At 57.8% G+C, this 16111-nt stretch overlaps 2 protein-coding genes across 4 annotated transcripts; both read left to right on the top strand.

The window, feature by feature from the left end:
- Positions 1-1197: 1197 nt before the first annotated feature.
- GMIP (GEM interacting protein) lies at positions 1198-10330 on the top strand. Of its 2 annotated transcripts, none has more exons than XM_033135215.1 (21): positions 1198-1339; positions 2254-2338; positions 2734-2809; positions 2906-2963; positions 3260-3385; positions 3488-3552; positions 3638-3745; positions 4166-4246; positions 4330-4500; positions 4592-4729; positions 4953-5149; positions 5482-5585; positions 5659-5748; positions 6031-6108; positions 6179-6333; positions 6554-6742; positions 6843-6980; positions 7083-7279; positions 7625-8012; positions 9340-9406; positions 9530-10330. In XM_033135215.1, exons 1-21 carry the CDS (start codon positions 1321-1323, stop codon positions 9901-9903), a joined length of 2904 nt encoding a protein of 967 aa, XP_032991106.1. In that variant the 5' UTR covers positions 1198-1320; the 3' UTR covers positions 9904-10330. The 2 variants fall into 2 exon arrangements, with proteins under 2 accessions (XP_032991106.1, XP_032991105.1); XM_033135214.1 differs by lacking the exon at positions 1198-1339 and adding an exon at positions 1560-1746.
- Positions 10331-11012: 682 nt separating this feature from the next.
- Positions 11013-14177, top strand: LPAR2 (lysophosphatidic acid receptor 2). 2 transcript variants are annotated; one of them, XM_033133439.1, is made up of 3 exons: positions 11013-11340; positions 12107-12848; positions 13587-14177. In XM_033133439.1, the coding sequence occupies exons 2-3, from the start codon at positions 12107-12109 to the stop codon at positions 13898-13900; spliced, it is 1056 nt and encodes a 351-aa protein (XP_032989330.1). In that variant the 5' UTR covers positions 11013-11340; the 3' UTR covers positions 13901-14177. The 2 variants fall into 2 exon arrangements, with proteins under 2 accessions (XP_032989330.1, XP_032989331.1); XM_033133440.1 differs by lacking the exon at positions 11013-11340 and having other exon boundaries at positions 12105-12848.
- Positions 14178-16111: the final 1934 nt, after the last annotated feature.

Below are 16111 nucleotides of genomic sequence, written 5' to 3'. Positions count from 1 at the left end.
TGAGCCACACAGGTGCAGTGCCACCTCAGTCACATCCAGGCTTTGACCCAGCAGCCTGGCTCAGCCCTCGTACTGACACTGCCCTTCCTTCTGCCTTTCAAAGGGCACTCACTGCATTTCAAGGATGTAGAGTAGGCAGCCTCAGAGCTAAGAATCACTGCCAGTTGGAGATAGGCCTTTCCAACAGCCAAAAACTTCAGGAAGCAAAGTTCTTTCCAGCCAGAAATCCCACTGAGTGAAGGGTGTGGGTGCTATTATTTTTTTGGTAACTGACAGGCATGTGACAACCTAGGACCAGGGGACCCAGGCCCAGGCTTCTGGGCAACTTGTCCCACCCATGCTCAGTGGGGCGGCATCTCAGCCCTTTCCAGCTCTGGCCCCTTGGCCATCCTCAGCAGTCCACTCCTGTCCGGCTTCCCCAGAGAGAGAAGCATGGCGTACAGTCCGAGGAAGGTATTGAGAAGCAGCAGGAACCAGCCTATGAGCATCACGTGGGCCTTGAGTGCTGGCCAAGGTCTCCAGAGTGGTAGTGGCCCCAGACCCCACCCGGCAGAAGAGTGGCTGTGGTCACGTGGAATGTAGGAGGTCACTAAATGCCTAAGACAACTTGAAGTGACTGGGAAGAGAGCACTCTGAAATTGGGTTTGCCGGGGATGATTCTTTGGAGGCTTAAGACAGGGTCTCTGTGCCCCTCTTCCCAGAGATGCTAGGGGCGCTTCTGGCTGCACTATAATCGGGACCTCAAGAGCCTGATCTAGCTTTGAGGGTCACTGGGAATCCCCTAAGCCAGGGGGCTCTGGCCACAAAGCGTTAGACTAAGATTCGGCTGGAATTGGGCAGGACATCAAGCGTCCACCAGGGGGCTCCATGGCTCAGATCTGGCGGAATGGGTTCAGGGGTCCAGGAAACCCCTGGGCAGGGCCGTCACTGGGCGTTTGGAAGGTTCAGGTTTGGGAACAGGCAGACTCTGGGGTCACTCCGGGGGAAAGTGTGCTAGGAAGGGAGTCTTGGCCGCGATGGAGTCCTGGGATGTCCAGGTCTGGGAAGTTTCGGCCTGGGGTGGTCGCCCTTACAGCACGTCTGGCCGTTCTCCGCTCGGACAGGGGGCGCGGACTGCGGTTTCCGGATCTCAGGGCGGGGCCTACAGGCAAGGGCGTGGTCTGGGCGGGGCCTCCACTGGGTGAGGGCGTGGTCTGCAGCGGGGCGGGGCAACGCGGAAGCCTGGCGGCAGCAGCCGCGGGAGGAAATCGGGGCTAGGCCCCGGCGCTGCGCGATCCCATCCCAGTCCCAGTCCCCGCCGAGCGATCCCTGGTCCGGGCCATGGACGCAGCAGAGCCGGGTAGGCGGTCTGGGATACGGGAACCGAGAGGGGCATCCCCCGGCTTATCCCACTTGAGAGGCCACGGTTGTCTCTCTCTGTCCATAAAGCAGAGAGAAGAATTTTTGAATGGGGAGAACTCTGGGATCCTCCACTGTGGGGACCCTCAAGCCCAGAGGGACCTGGGACATCAGTCCCTGACCTCCCTCCCCCTTTGGAGTCTTCACCCCGGATGCCTGGGGGAGGGGGCCCAGGAAGGGGAAGTGGCCGCTTCTGCTTCTGATATTTGTGATGGGGGCAGGGTGTCATGACCGCTGATGGAGAGGGCGACGCGGCAGGATCCCCGCCCGGCTCCTCCATAGCCCAGGGAGAGGAAATGCTGATCTGGAGCCCCTGGGGCGGGGGGGCTGTGGCAGAAATGTGGCAAGGTCCGACCTGTGTTTGGGGCTGTCTTTTGTGTCTCTGCTGTGTATGTTGAGTGTCATTCGGTCTTTAGGTCCCTCGTAGTTTCAGTCTGCCCGATGTGTGTTTCTGCCACAGCTCTGCGCCTGTCTGTCCCATGTGTATTTCCATCTGTCTGGCCTCTATGTGGTTCCATTGTCAAGTAAGCTCTCCCCTAGGGACAGCGTGGCTGCATCTGGGGCATCTGTTTTGTCGCTTTGCTTCTGAGCCTGTGCATTTGTGGGTATCTCTGCTCTCTGTGTTGGGCTGTGCCTGAGTCCATCTGCCTGCCCTGAGTCAGCCCCACCCAAGCGCAGGCTCTTTCCATCCTAGCTCAGACGCCCACACCATACCATACTCCCCAAGGAGCCAGAAATTTCTGTCTCTGTCTCTCCTCTTTCTGTCTCTCTTCCCCACCCTCCAAACAACCAGCCAAGGTGCTGTGGGTGGAGGGAGGCTTCTGTTGGCCCATGTGTGACACTCCCCTCCCCCAGGGCTACCCCCGGCTCCCGAAAGCAGGAAGAGGTACAGTGACATCTTCCGGAGCCTGGACAACCTTGAGATCTCACTGGGGAACGTGTGAGTCTAAGATTGCCCCCCTGGGTCACCCAAAATCCTGCCAGGATCTCCAAAACACCTGATATCCCCAAATCCACTGGCAATCCCCAAAGTAGTCCTAGAACAGTCACATATCCTTGTGACCCCTTTAAACATTTGAGATCCCTATAATCCCACTCTATGGACCCCAAAGTTACCTGTAATCCTTCAAACTCTGTCTCAATCCCATAAAAAAACTCACCTGGTTTCTTCCCCCCTGTCCCCAACCCCCTACCCCATCCCCCAGAGTTTCCAGATACAAGAGATGTCACAGAGTTGATATCCAAGACCATCCCCCAAACTACCCTGGGGTCCCCAGCACCCCTAGGTGGGGCACCCTAGGTGGAGGGTGGTATCCTAACACCCTTACCTCCCAGGACCCTTGAGATGCTGGCTGGAGAACCTGCGCTTTCAGGAGACCCAGAGCCTGACAAGACCCCCACAGCCTCTGTGGTGAGGGGTGGGGCCAAAGGGACAGGGCGGAGGGGGCCTCTGGGAGCAGGGGCCTCTGTTCTACATGCTCCTGAATACTGTCTCTCTCCATCTCAGACCAGTGAAACCAGCCATTGGAGTGGCCCTTCCCCGGAGGCTCCTGCACCCCTTACAGGTAGGGGACTTTGAGGCCAGGGGGTGGAGGCAGAAGGAAGTCAGTCTCTCAACAAGTCATCACCGACTGCTTGTCCTGTGCATGTGGGACACTGCAGTGTACACAGCAGAGCTGAGCCCCTGTCCTCAGGGAGCCCCAGTCTAGGTGGAGAATGAGTGTAAAATCGAAACCTGGACAAGTCATCGCAAAGGGGTGTTTGGGGGAGCCTTAGTGTGTAGAATAAGAGCCACTGGTCTGGTCTGGGGGCTCAGGGAAGGTCAGGGTTCATAGGTCACAGATCCACCTGTCTGCCCCAGGGGAGGAACTGGACTTGCGGCTCATTCGGACCAAGGGGGGTGTGGATGCAGCCCTGGAGTATGCCAAGACCTGGAGCCGCTATGCCAAGGAGCTACTGGCCTGGACCGAAAAGAGAGCCAGCCTCGGTGAGGGCCCCTTCCACCTAGCCCCAGGCTCCAAGCTCCAGGCCCCAGACCCCAGGCAGTGCCCACACCCTACCTGACTCAGACCCCTGCTGTCTCCCCCAGAACTGGAATTTGCCAAAAGCATCATGAAGATCGCTGAGACCGGCAAGGTGTCGATCCACCAGCAGGTAACCATGACCAGAACCCCCAGAGCCCCAGCCCAACCCCCCTAGATTCTCAGCATCCTCCAACCCTCCCCACTCTCCCCCCCAGAGCCACATGCCCCTGCAGTACATCTACACCCTGTTTCTGGAGCATGACCTCAGCCTTGGAGCCCTGGCCGTGGAGACAGTGGCCCAGCAGAAAAGAGACTACTACCAGGTGAGAGAGCCCTGCTGTCCCTGCATCATTCTGTCACAACCGCCCAGCAGAAAGGCACTTTGCTGACGAGGAAGCTTAGGCCCCTGGATGCTGAGGAACTTGCCCAAGGTTACCCAGCAGAGATTCTAACCAGGCTTCCTGTGCGATTGCAAAACTGTGCTTTTGTTTGTTGGTGGGGCACAGGGAGGTACTGAGTGTTCCAGGAAGAGAGCCTTGGCATCTCTGGGTCCAGACAGAAAGGATAAGGTGACCACGAAGACTCTGTGGAGACATGGGGATGGGGGAGAACAGGTCTGGGTGAGAAGACCCCCGAGAGAGTGCAGACCTAGAAGAGGGTCCAGAGGATGAAAGGCGCATGGCCTCGGGTGACAGAGGACCCGGTGGCCCTGAGGCAGCATCCCTATCCCTCATCCTCGCCAGCCCCTGGCTGCCAAGCGGACTGAGATTGAGAAGTGGCGCAAGGAGTTCAAGGAACAGTGGATGAAAGAGCAGAAGCGTATGGTGAGGCCCGGGGTGGGCGAGGGCACGCTAGGGGAGGAGAGGAAGGAGCGCTGACCCTGACCGTGCTCCTGCCCCGCCCCCAGAATGAGGCCGTGCAGGCGCTACGGCGGGCCCAGCTCCAGTATGTCCAACGCAGCGAGGATCTGCGGGTGCGTTCTCAGGCCTCGCCCGAGGACCCAGCCCCCCAGGCCTCGCCCGGACCCAGCAAGCAGCAGGAGAAGCGGCGGCGCTCGCGCGAGGAAGCCCAGGCCAAGGTGGGGACCCCCACTGCGTGCCCCACCCCAGTGCTTGGGTGCCCCCTGGTCCCTGCTGTCTCCCACATGCGCCGGGCCTTGGTTCCTCCAGGCGCAGGAGGCTGAGGCCCTGTACCAGGGCTGCGTCCGCGAGGCCAACGCAAGGCAGCAGGACTTAGAGGCTGCCAAGCAGCGGATTGTGTCCCACATACGCAAGCTGGTGCTGCAGGGGGATGAAGTGATGAGGCGGGTGAGACCCTTCTCCCCACCCCCCTCCGCACCCTTCTGGTTTGGGCCCCAGCTGGGTGCCCGTCCTACCAGGATGACTGGGCCCAGCTCTGACCAGCCACTACCCTCCTCCCTAAGCCACCGCCCACTGCCGGGCCCCGCCCCCAGACTGACTAAGCTGGTGCCTCCAAGGGTCAGCTCCCTACCTCCACCCTCCTCTCTCACATGTGGTCTCCACCTGGCAGGTGACCCTGGGACTGTTCAGGCTGCGGGGGGCACAAGCAGAGCGTGGTCCCCGCGCCTTCGCCGCATTGGCAGAGTGCTGTGCACCCTTCGAGCCCGGTCAGCGCTACCAGGAGTTCGTGAGGGCACTGAGGCCTGAGGCCCCTCCACCTCCACCGCCTGCCTTCTCTTTCCAGGAGTTCGTGCCTTCCCTGCACAGGTGGGCCCCTAAGATCACTGTCAGGTGGAGAGGGAGCTCCAGAGACACAGTGCCAGTTGTTGGCATCATGAGGCTTACAACTCAGGGTCAGAAAACTCAAAGCCTCAGTACTTGGACGTAGTACCCAAGGCTCTCTTTTTGGAGGTGGGGAGCTTGTCCTAGTCCTGAGAGGGTCAAGACTTTGGGATTACTGCGCTGGGGGCCACCGATACGCATACACATCAGGGCTTGCAGACCCAAGGACTTGGAGTTGGACCCAAGGCACGAAGCCTGAGTACTGTTACCCCTGGCCAGTGTCCTGCTTCTTAGAGCCCTCAAACCTCTCTTCTCAGCTCCCCTCAAGACACAAGAAAAAAGTTCTCTGGCCCCCCACCTCCACGGCTGGATGAGAGTGCTGAGCCAGGCCCTTGGGAGGACACAGGCACAGGCTGGCAGGGTGAGTGTAGTGAAGGTTGGGCAGGAGCCATGGTGGGACAGGGAGTCATCCTAATTGGCTTGTCCCCTCCTAGGGACTCCGGGCCCCACTGCAGGCAGTGATGTGGACAGCGTGGGCGGTGGCAGCGAGTCTCGGTCCCTGGACTCTCCCACGTCCAGCCCAGGTGGGGCCAGGACCTGGCCTGACCCACTCCTGATCTCGGATCATCCTCCAGCCCCTGGCCAGGCTCTGACCTTCAGTCTCTAACCTATCCTTTGACCTACCCACACCCTTGACCTATTTCCTCAACCTCTGAACTATCTGACCCCATCATGACCTCTGACACTTTCCCCAAAGGGCATCTGTGGGTGGTTCTGGAAGGCCTGAAAACTAGAAATGTCTCCTTCGACTTGGAGCCTCCCCATGAGCCCTGTGACCCCCGACCTCTGTAACCCTCTGACTCCAGGTCCTGGCATGAGGCGGCTGGTGAAGATCTCGTCCATAGGCACCGAGTCCTCGGATGATTTTGAGGAGCGAGAGCCTGGTGAGGCTGGAAGCAGGTTGGGCAGGTGGGGAAGTGGTGACCAGCCCCCCCTGACCCTATTTTCCTGCAGACCTGGGAGATGGGCTCGAGAATGGGTCAGGCAGCCCCTTCAGGAAGTGGACGCTGTCCAGCGCGGCCCAGACCCACCGGCTGCGGCGGCTGAGGGGCCCAGCCAAGTGCCGGGAGTGCGAGGCCTTCATGGTCAGCGGGACCGAGTGTGAGGAGGTATGGCCTGGGCCGATGACTCAATGCCCTCTGCTGACCGCCAGTGACCTCCCTCACCCCAGGCACCTCCGTGACCTGATCTTCCTGTGACCTTCCCTCCCCTAGGACTAACCCTAATCTGATGACTTCCATGAGCTTCCCATTCCCTCAGGATCCTTACACCCTTCTCTTCCCCTGCTGACCCCCAATGACCTCCCTGACCCTGTGACCTTCCCCCCAGTGCTTTCTGACCTGCCACAAGCGCTGCCTAGAGACTCTGCTGATCTTCTGTGGACACAAGCGGCTCCCAGCCCGGACAGCCCTTTTTGGGGTCGACTTCCTGCAGCTGCCCAGGGACTTCCCGGAGGAGGTGCCCTTTGTAGTCACCCGATGCACAGCCGAGATAGAACAGCGCGCCCTGGGTGTGCAGGTGCCACTTTGGTCCTTAACTTTTGACCATCCTCAGCAGTGACCCAGACCTCTACAGCTGTATTAAAACCTAGGTGTCTATTTCCCACCCTACCCTGCAGGGCATTTATCGAGTCAGCGGGTCCCGGGTCCGTGTGGAACGGCTATGCCAAGCCTTCGAGAACGGCCGAGCGTTGGTGGACCTGTCGGGAAACTCACCTCATGATGTCTCATGTGTCCTCAAGCGATTCCTCCAGGAGGTGGGTGCTCGGGGGGCAGGGGGCAGGGGGCAGGGTGGGCTTAGGCTAAGGAACCTCTGCAGCCCACCCACACCCATGTCCCCGCTGCCCTTCCACCCCCAGCTCACTGACCCTGTGGTCCCCTTCCACTTCTACGACGCCTTCATCTCTCTGGCTAAGACCCTGCATGCAGACCCTGGGCACGACCCTGGGACCCCCAGCCCCAGCCCTGAGGTTATCCGCTTGCTGAAGACCCTCTTGACACAGCTGCCTGACTCTAACTACAATACTCTGCGGCACTTGGTGGCCCATCTGTTCAGGTGTGCACTGTCCCTGACCTAGAAACAGGACTTCTGACCTGAGGCATGGATCTGTGATCCCTTCCCTGGACATGTGTGTCTACTGACCCCTGGGACTGACCCCTGACACTGACCTCTGACCTCTGCATGTATTTGCTGAGCTCCGAACCTTAATACATGACTCCTGACTTTGGGTGCCTACCCCTGAACCCTATAGCTGGGCATGTAACTGCTGGTCTCAAACAATGACCAGGACCACTGACCCGTGACTTAGGCAAGTCGCCACTAGCCTGGCCCTCAGGTCCTACCCAATGGCCATTGACTGTGTACTCTGTGCCCTTACCCTTCTCCTCACCCCATCCCCAGAGTGGCTGCACAGTTTGAGGAAAACAAGATGTCTGCCAACAACTTGGGCATTGTGTTTGGGCCCACACTGCTGCGGCCACCGGACAGTCCTGGGGCAGCTGGCACCGGCTCTGTTACTTACCTCCTGGACTCCGGGCACCAGGCCCAGCTTGTCGAGTTCCTCATCGTGCACTACGAGCAGATCTTCGGGATGGACGAGCTCCCCCTGGCCACTGAGCCTCCACCTCAAGACCCCAGCCCAGCCCCGGGATCCCTCACAACCAGCCCCCAGCCACGACCCCCACACCTTGCCCCGGATCCCCTGCCCACAGCCCCAACCTCAGACCTTGACCCAGACCCTGAGCCCCAGTGTGCCCTGGAGAAGCATCCCGAGGCCACGCCTCCTGAGGTAGGAACCTGCTGGGCGAACAGACATGAGGAGGGTCTTCTCTCCATTTCATCCTCTTTCCTGTCTTCCTTTCCTTTTAAAGGTGTCTCTTTCATTCCTTTCTTATTTACCCTGGGCTCATTTTTGAAGGAAAAGTGAGGAATGGAGTAGTGGGTAATGGAGTAACATTAGGGTAGACTCCTGCAGAGGTACTAACATGGGTGATCATTTCTTCAACAGAATATTTATTGAACACCTACTGTGTGCTAAGCATTGTTCTAGGCATTACAGATACATCAGTGAGCAGAATATTCAAAGACCCCATTCTCTTGGTACCTGCATTCTCCTGGGAAAGAAATCAATAAAAAACAAGAAATATGATACAGAGTCAGTTATATAGGATATTACAAGGTAACAAGTACTATAGAGAAAAGAAAGGGTAGCATAAGGTAAGCGATATCAGGGGCACTACAGTGAGAGGTGATGGGCAGTTTGTAGAAGTAAGTAGGATGGTGTGAGCAGGTCTCATTAGAAGGTGAATTTGAGCAAAGATTGGAAGGATGTGAAGAGGGAGTGTGTTCCAGGCAAAGGGAATAGCCAGTGCAAAAGCCCTGAGGTTGGAGCATACCTACCTGGTATGTCCAGGGCCCAGTTCAACACTGTGATGAATGAGTGAGGGGAATGTGGTTAAAAGTGACACCAAAGAGAGGTCTGTAGGCCACCACTTATTATGCCCAGACGCTTTATCGGCTTCCTGTCATCCTCACCACAGCCCCGAGCGATGGATACTGTTAGTGCAAAACATTTATAAATGAGACTCCTACGGGGGTTTCCCTGTCCTTCAGATCTTGCTACACCTGCCATTTCTGAGTGCACAGACCTCCTCCACAGCCCCCCAGAGCTACCAGTGTGCTGTGGGATTCTGAGAACTGGAATTGCTCAGAATTACTCAGGACAGTATCTGACATATAGAACTTCAGCTGCTGTTAGCATTTGGCTAAAGGCAGAACTGAGAATATAGAGCTAAAACGTGGGCATAAGGTTGCAGAAAACAGCAGGAGGGAGATTCACCTCATCCCATGTGGAGATGGCTAAGTCACAACCTGGCCTGGCCCTCTGCTAAACAAGGACATTCCTGCCCTCAGGGAGCCCACAGTTGAGACTAATGACGTTGCCCTGCACGACGGGACAAGCAATACACTGTTAAGGGGCATCATCTCTCCCTCGACACCAAAACTGCAAAGGAACTTGCATGTCCAGGAACAAACCCTCAGTTCTCCAAGAGTCTTGAGTCTCAAAACACTGGGATTTTATTGTTGGCGTCTTGGTCTTGGATTTCTCCCTGCAGATTCCCGCTCCACAGAGTGACCTGAGAGGGGAAGTGGCTGAAGACACCAACGAGGAGAGAGGGGAAGGTGAGTGTTTGGAAGGAATCCAGGCATTCTGGGGTTGCCCAGGGGAGCTTGACTGAGAGATGAGTCCTGGGGGGATATCCAGAGGACTTAGGGGTGCTCAGCACTGACTACCCCATCCCACAGTGTCCAGCCAAGGCCCCGATGACTCACTCCTGGGGACACAGTCTCGTGGCCACTTCAGCCGCCAGCCAGTGAAGTATCCCCGAGGGGGGTTGCGGCCTGTCACCCACCAGCTGTCGAGCTTGGCCCTGGTTGCTTCCAAATTGTGTGAGGAGACCCCTGTCACACAAAGGCACCAAGGGAGCTTGGGGAGGAGGGGGCCCGGCCCTACTGCTGCCTCCCGGGACGGCAGCCCCCTGCGCCGCGCCCCACTGCCCAAGCATTTTGAGATCACCCAGGAGACCGCACGGCTACTCTCCAAGCTGCACAGTGAGGCTGTGCCCAAGGCCACCTGCTGCCCGGACCTCCAACCTGAGGAGGTCGAAGACCATCTCTGACCATCCCAGCACTCTAACCAAGCGGTCCAGGACTGAGGAGATGGACACATTTCTCCCTAGAAGTTCAGTGTTAGAGGGTCTGAAGAGTTCATAAAGAAAAACTACACTCCTGGGGTAGACTAAAACCCTTTTGGGGGCAATGTAGCAGCATCTCCCCACTACACACAGGTCGCTGCCAAACATCAGGGCCACTCAGGTTCAGAGGTCACTCAGGGTTAATACTCAGGTTCAGTACAGGTCACAAGATCCTTGGGATCCATCCTGATTTCAGACCTTTGGGACAGGGGTGCCTTTTGCCACTGTGGTTGTAGCCACTTCCCACTGCCCCACCTCCATCTGCCTCCTTAATGACCAGCTATTGGAGGGGGAGAGGGACAGCCCAGACACATCCTGGTGGTGCCTGGGGTCTGATAACCTCTGAATAAAATGTGTCTTTATACGCTTGAGTGTTTCTTTGCCAGGTGAGGGCAGCATCCTCTGGCCCCATTTTACCTATCAGGAAAACTGAGGCCCCCTTTCTTTGAGCACCTACAGGCAGTCTGGGCTGGACTTGGGCACCGGGCTGAGTCACACCGGTCCGGCCTTCCCGGAGCTCCGCATCCCCACTCGGCCATGCCTAATCAAACAAATAGAACAAAGTGTAGATAACGGGGACAATGGGGCTGTGTGCTCTGGGCCGTGGGAGTCCAGGGCCACCACAGTCTTGGATTGGGCAGGGGATAGAGCCGCCGGGGGCGGGGGCGTGGGGGCGTGATTGCAAGAAACTCGAGTGTGTTAGTACGGTCAGCTGAGGCCGAAAGTACCACGGGACTCGGGAGGCCGCGGCGCGCGGCAGCTCAGCTTTGGGGAAGCTGAGACTGGGAGGGGGTCCGGGCGGTGGGAGCCCGGTCGGATCAGGGCGTGGCTTGGAACTCGGCGGCGGATTGGACGCGAGGGAGCGGGGTGGGGCCGGGACGGGGGTGCGGACCCTGGGACCACCCGGAGCTGAGCCCGGGCGCCGTGAGGTCACCGCGGGAATTCTCCGGCCGCGAGTGACTCAGCTGCCCCGAAGGCCCGAAACTGCGGGCGCGCGAGGTGTGCGGGGACCGGGAGGGGTCCCACGCCGGAAGTGGGAAGGGGTGACCAAGGAGCCTCGAGGCAGGCAGGAAATGGGGGGCTACGGTTCCGGGCGACCCAATCCTCGCGGGGCCGCGGAGGCGGGGCTCCTCCAGGTGGCGGGGATGGGGCGGGGCTTCCCCAGGTGGCGGGGGCGGGGCGCCGGGGCTGGACGGGGACTGAGCGTCGGGGGCGGGTCCCCGCCTCCCGCGCTCTCTCTGCCGCCCGCGCTAGGCGCACCCGCACGCTACTCCGCTCCCGCCGGTTTACTGGGCCATGGGTCTACCTCCCGCCCCGACCCCCAGCGAGGCCGCTCCGTCTGCGGCGTGACGGGCGGCCCAGGTGAGGCCCGCATGGACGGGGGCGGGTGGACACGGGTCCCGGGGAGGGCGTGGCACGTGCCCGCGGGGCTCGGGCGCCCACCCCTCTTCTCCTTCCCCGCCCCCCGCTACTCCCTCAGCCTTGGGGGCTCTGGGAAGCCCCTCCAGCCGCTGCCACCCTGGGTCCCAGAGGCCACCAGGGTCCTCCGTCCCACCCGGAAGAGCCCGATGCCCCGCCCGCTTCAGGAGCTCTCTTGCCCAAAGCCTGCCGTCCAACTTTTGGAGCTGTCTCGAAGTCACCCCCACGCCCAAGTACTGGCCTCCTACAGAGTCCCAAAAATGACCCCACCCTGCACACATGCCCCCTGGGCTCTACTCTTTGCAGTGACTCCGACGCCAAACTGACCCCCCTCTACTTTCACATCTGACCCCTTTGTCCTGCCCCAACACCCTCCACCGACACAGAATGGTCCCAGATTGGCAGCATGTGGTCAGAGGGGTTTTCTTTAGATTAAAAAAGGAAACCAGTTGGAAAAGGAAAAAACAAATAAATAAATCTAGCCAGTCGTTTGATTTGGGAGATATCTTTGTCACAGTCTTAATAGTAAATAAGTGACAGGTGTCCCCGTCCATCGAGCTGCTTTTCCAGGTCACCCCCTGGTCCCCACTACCATCACTTTGCCCCGAGGAATTTGAGACCCTTGTCCTTTCTGTCCTGACCTTCTCCTCTGGGTGCTGCTCCTTTCACCAAGCGCTGCCTGCATTGACCTTTCCCTCTGTGCATCTAGATGGTCACCATGGGCCAATGTTACTACAACGAGACCATCGGTTTCTTCTACAACAACAGTGGCAAGGAGCTCAGCTCCCACTGGCGGCCCAAAGATGTGGTTGTGGTGGGACTGGGGCTGACTGTCAGTGTGCTGGTGCTGCTCACCAACCTGTTGGTCATCGCAGCCATCGCCTCCAACCGTCGCTTCCACCAGCCTATTTACTACCTGCTTGGCAACCTGGCCGCAGCCGACCTCTTTGCTGGCGTGGCCTACCTCTTCCTCATGTTCCATACCGGCCCGCGCACGGCCCGGCTCTCCCTCCAGGGCTGGTTCGTGCGGCAGGGCCTGCTGGACACAAGCCTGACAGCGTCAGTGGCCACACTGCTGGCTATCGCCATGGAGCGGCACCGCAGCGTGATGGCCGTGCAACTGCACAGCCGCCTGCCCCGCGGCCGTGTTGTCATGCTCATTGTGGGCGTGTGGGTGGCCGCTCTGGGCCTGGGGCTGCTGCCTGCCCACTCCTGGCACTGCCTCTGTGCCCTGGACAGCTGCTCACGCATGGCCCCCCTGCTCAGCCGCTCATACCTGGCCGTCTGGGCCCTGTCCAGCCTGCTCGTCTTCCTGCTCATGGTGGCTGTCTACACCCGCATTTTCTTCTATGTGCGACGGCGGGTTCAGCGCATGGCGGAGCATGTCAGCTGCCACCCCCGCTACCGCGAGACCACGCTCAGCTTGGTCAAGACTGTTGTCATCATCCTGGGTGAGTGGGACCCCACTTCCCCCAACTCCTCCAAGACCTGATGGAGAATGATGGGAGGCGATGATTGGGTGGGGAACGTTCTCCAAGGAGGTGATATCTCAGCAGAGACCTGAATGCTGGAGGAGGGAAAAGAGTTCCAAGCAGAGAGAACAAGAAGGTGAGAGTCCAGGCAGGACCCAGCCAGCACCTCCAGAGAGGAGAGGAGGTCAGCACGGCCTCAAAGGGCACAGACGGCAGTCTAATTTTGTTCTGAGTTCCGTGGGAAGCCCTTAAGAGTTTCTAGTAGGGAGTATTGTGGTCACTCTGGCTGTTGAAATGTAGGGTGGTCTTTGTGGAGGTGACAAGAGGCTTTCCTGTTAGGACACACACACACACCCCAAGAACAAGGAGCAACTCTTCCCAGTGATCCCCTTCTCCCCACCAAGTAACTGGTCTATCCCACAGTGACCTCCTTTCCCCCATAAAACAATCCTCCACGTACGTGTAGAAACATCCAGGGCTAGAGCCACCACGTACCAGATAGGAAAGGTGTCCCTTCCAACAGACAAATCAGAGAAAGGTGTCCCCTCTTAGCAGTTCTGCCTTGTCATGCTGCCAAGGCAGCAAGACAGGCCACCCTGGCACTGCAAACCACAGCCCCTGTCCAAGCTCTCGATACCCCTCCAGTCCTGAGCTCAGAGCCGTGGGTGCCAGGCCCCCCGACAGCTGACCCTGCTCACCTCAGGCTCCATCCCACAGGGGCATTTGTGGTCTGCTGGACACCGGCCCAGGTGGTGCTGCTCCTGGATGGTCTGGACTGCAAGTCTTGCAATGTCCTGGCTGTGGAGAAGTATTTCCTACTCTTGGCTGAGGCCAACTCACTGGTCAATGCCGTGGTGTACTCGTGCCGCGATGCTGAGATGCGCCGCACCTTCCGCCGCCTCCTCTGCTGTCTGTGCCTGCGCCAGTCCACCCGCGAGTCCGCCCGCTGTGCATCCTCTGCCCGGATAGGTGCCAGCACTCGCATCATGCTTCCTGAGAATGGCCACCCATTGATGGACTCCACCCTTTAGCCAACCTTGGACTTCAACAGGATGCAGCAAGTACCAGATGGCACCCCTGACAACTCGTGGATGTGCCTGGCTCAACCCAATCTGAGGGACAGAATTAAAGGCAGACCCTTGGTCTAGATGGCACGACACCACTGCCAGGCCTTCCCAGATACAACTCTACTCCAGGGCCTGTGGGTGTGTGGGCATCTGGCTCTTCAATGATCTCAGGTTGTGGGGTTTTTAATGAACATTTTCCTGTTTTTACTGCACATCCCTGGTAAACCCTGTGGACCTTTTCCTTGTCCGTGGTGGTATGGCTGTTAAAGGTGGGAGAGATGAGGTCTCTCTCAGGCCACGCTGCCCAGTATAAAACAAAGACGGACCGTGGATACACCTTCTATCTGCCTCAGGCTGATTCTCCAGGGGCACAGACTGAGAGGTGCTCAGTGGGAGCTAGGAAAGGTGTGTGGCCCCTTGCAGCCTCTGGAGCTTGCCTGTCCCCATTAGACTTAAGGGCTTCCATGGGGGAAGGGCATGTTAAGAAGTAAACCCTTCTTCCTCCTCTGAGGTCTCCAAAGCACTTTCTGTGATCAACTCAGTCTGTTGCTGTGTCGCAGAATTGTCCACCTCAGCTTTAGCCGGGCAGGGATCCTTCCACATGGCATCTCCTCAGTCCTGTTCTCATTCACCTTCAGTCTCTGACTGGCTGTCACTCCATCTCTCTTGGAGTCTTGCGTCTGTTCCCTCTTGCTTGTCTTCTCCACTTCTTCCCCTGCCTCCAACTTGCTGCCTGCCTGTCTCCATTCTCTGGAACCCAGAGTACTCTGTGGCCTGTGTGAGTCTTCTCTCTCCCACCTGCCCTTTTATCCGAGTCCAGGTTGTTACCAGTTAGGTGTGTCCATCCCATTGCACACCACACTTATGGGCCAGAGGTACTGGCGTCCATGGAGCAGGGTGAAAATTCGAATTTGCCATTTCTCAGGCTCCTCTGATGTTACCCGCACACTGGCAAGCATTTTAGGTGCATTATTTCATCATTGCCTGCAGGTATTACACTTACTTGCACGTGAGGACAGTGGCTCAGAGGTTAAAATCTGGCCCATGGGTACACAGCTTTGAAAGGGTACGGAGATGCATCGAGGGACTATAGAGGCCCCTGGAGAAAGGGATTCAGATTCCCACAAAGTGTGGAGTTGATCACAAGCTCAGCCTGGTTTTCCCCTCAGCTCACTGCCCCCCAAGGCCTCAGACATGCCATACTCGGGATGATGAGCCCCCTCTTTGATGCTCATAGCTAAGCGTGGTATAGACCAGGAGACAGGGTGATGACCCACTTCACGTTCACATTGAATAACAGCCAAATTTGAACCCAGGCCTTCCATCAGCGGCCAAATTCTTAAAGTAGTAAAGTATGCATTGCCAAAGAACCAAAAACATCTAGGTCCTTCTATATTAAATGAGGCTGGGATTCCCTTCGAGAAAACCCCCTGCCGTAAGGCAGCTCTGTGAGGAAGCAAAATGAACTGGGGCACTGGGTGCTTCTCCAAGGTCCAAGGTGGGCAGCATGGCTCCTAGGGCCTGAGGCCTGAGCCTCCAGAGGTGATAAGCCAGCAGCTTCCACCATGTGCCTGGCCACATGCCCATGAAAGATGCCGTCCTTGCCTCCATGGAGCTCTGGGCTTTTTGACAGACATGTCACTTTGGGGGCCAAGGCAGCCAAGCAATTCCTGTAGTTTCCAAAAGGCAGCTCTGTGTTTTACTTGCTCTGAGCTGGCTACTCTTCAAATCAGTATCCTCCAGATTCTAACTCACACTCCTTAAATATCCTTTGGGATTTTGTCCCTTCAGTTTTTTCCTCTTGTGGATCTCTCTTCTCTACCAGGTGACTTCAAGTTTTCATCTCTGCTGGTCCTTGAAGTTTTCAAACACTTACCCACCCACCCACCCCCACCTCAATCTCTGAAGGACACCAAAGTTACCCACTATTTTCAGGCCTCCTGTGCAAGTGCTGTGCCAGCAGCTAGCTGACATTTTGTACACGGCATCTGCTCTCTATGGTGCCCACATGTTCTAGTACTTCCTGTTATGGGGGCAAAGTGGGGGGTTTCCTTTGTTAGGGAGCTTTCAAAGTTGTTCTTACACTGGCCCACATCATTCATTTCCATTCCCTGCTCTCTCTTTTGAAGTCCCCCAATCAAATCACACCAGATGGTTATTGCGTTTCTTCTCCAG

This window comes from Rhinolophus ferrumequinum, chromosome 18, assembly GCF_004115265.2.
Source record: "Rhinolophus ferrumequinum isolate MPI-CBG mRhiFer1 chromosome 18, mRhiFer1_v1.p, whole genome shotgun sequence".
Taxonomy (NCBI): Eukaryota; Metazoa; Chordata; class Mammalia; order Chiroptera; family Rhinolophidae; genus Rhinolophus; species Rhinolophus ferrumequinum.
This window is presented reverse-complemented; position numbering and strand designations above follow the sequence as displayed.

What these genes read in the sequence shown, in the direction of transcription:
- GMIP (XM_033135214.1), top strand. Translation starts at nt 1,626, where the DNA reads ATGACCGCTGATGGAGAGGGCGACGCGGCAGGATCCCCGCCCGGCTCC. An exon ending in AGGTGTCGATCCACCAGCAG is followed by an intron (nt 3,553 to 3,637) that starts GTAACCATGACC and finishes TCTCCCCCCCAG; the next exon opens with AGCCACATGCCCCTGCAGTA. An exon ending in AGAAAAGAGACTACTACCAG is followed by an intron (nt 3,746 to 4,165) that starts GTGAGAGAGCCC and finishes CATCCTCGCCAG; the next exon opens with CCCCTGGCTGCCAAGCGGAC.
- LPAR2 (XM_033133439.1), top strand. Translation starts at nt 12,107, where the DNA reads ATGGTCACCATGGGCCAATGTTACTACAACGAGACCATCGGTTTCTTC. An exon ending in GACTGTTGTCATCATCCTGG is followed by an intron (nt 12,849 to 13,586) that starts GTGAGTGGGACC and finishes TCCATCCCACAG; the next exon opens with GGGCATTTGTGGTCTGCTGG.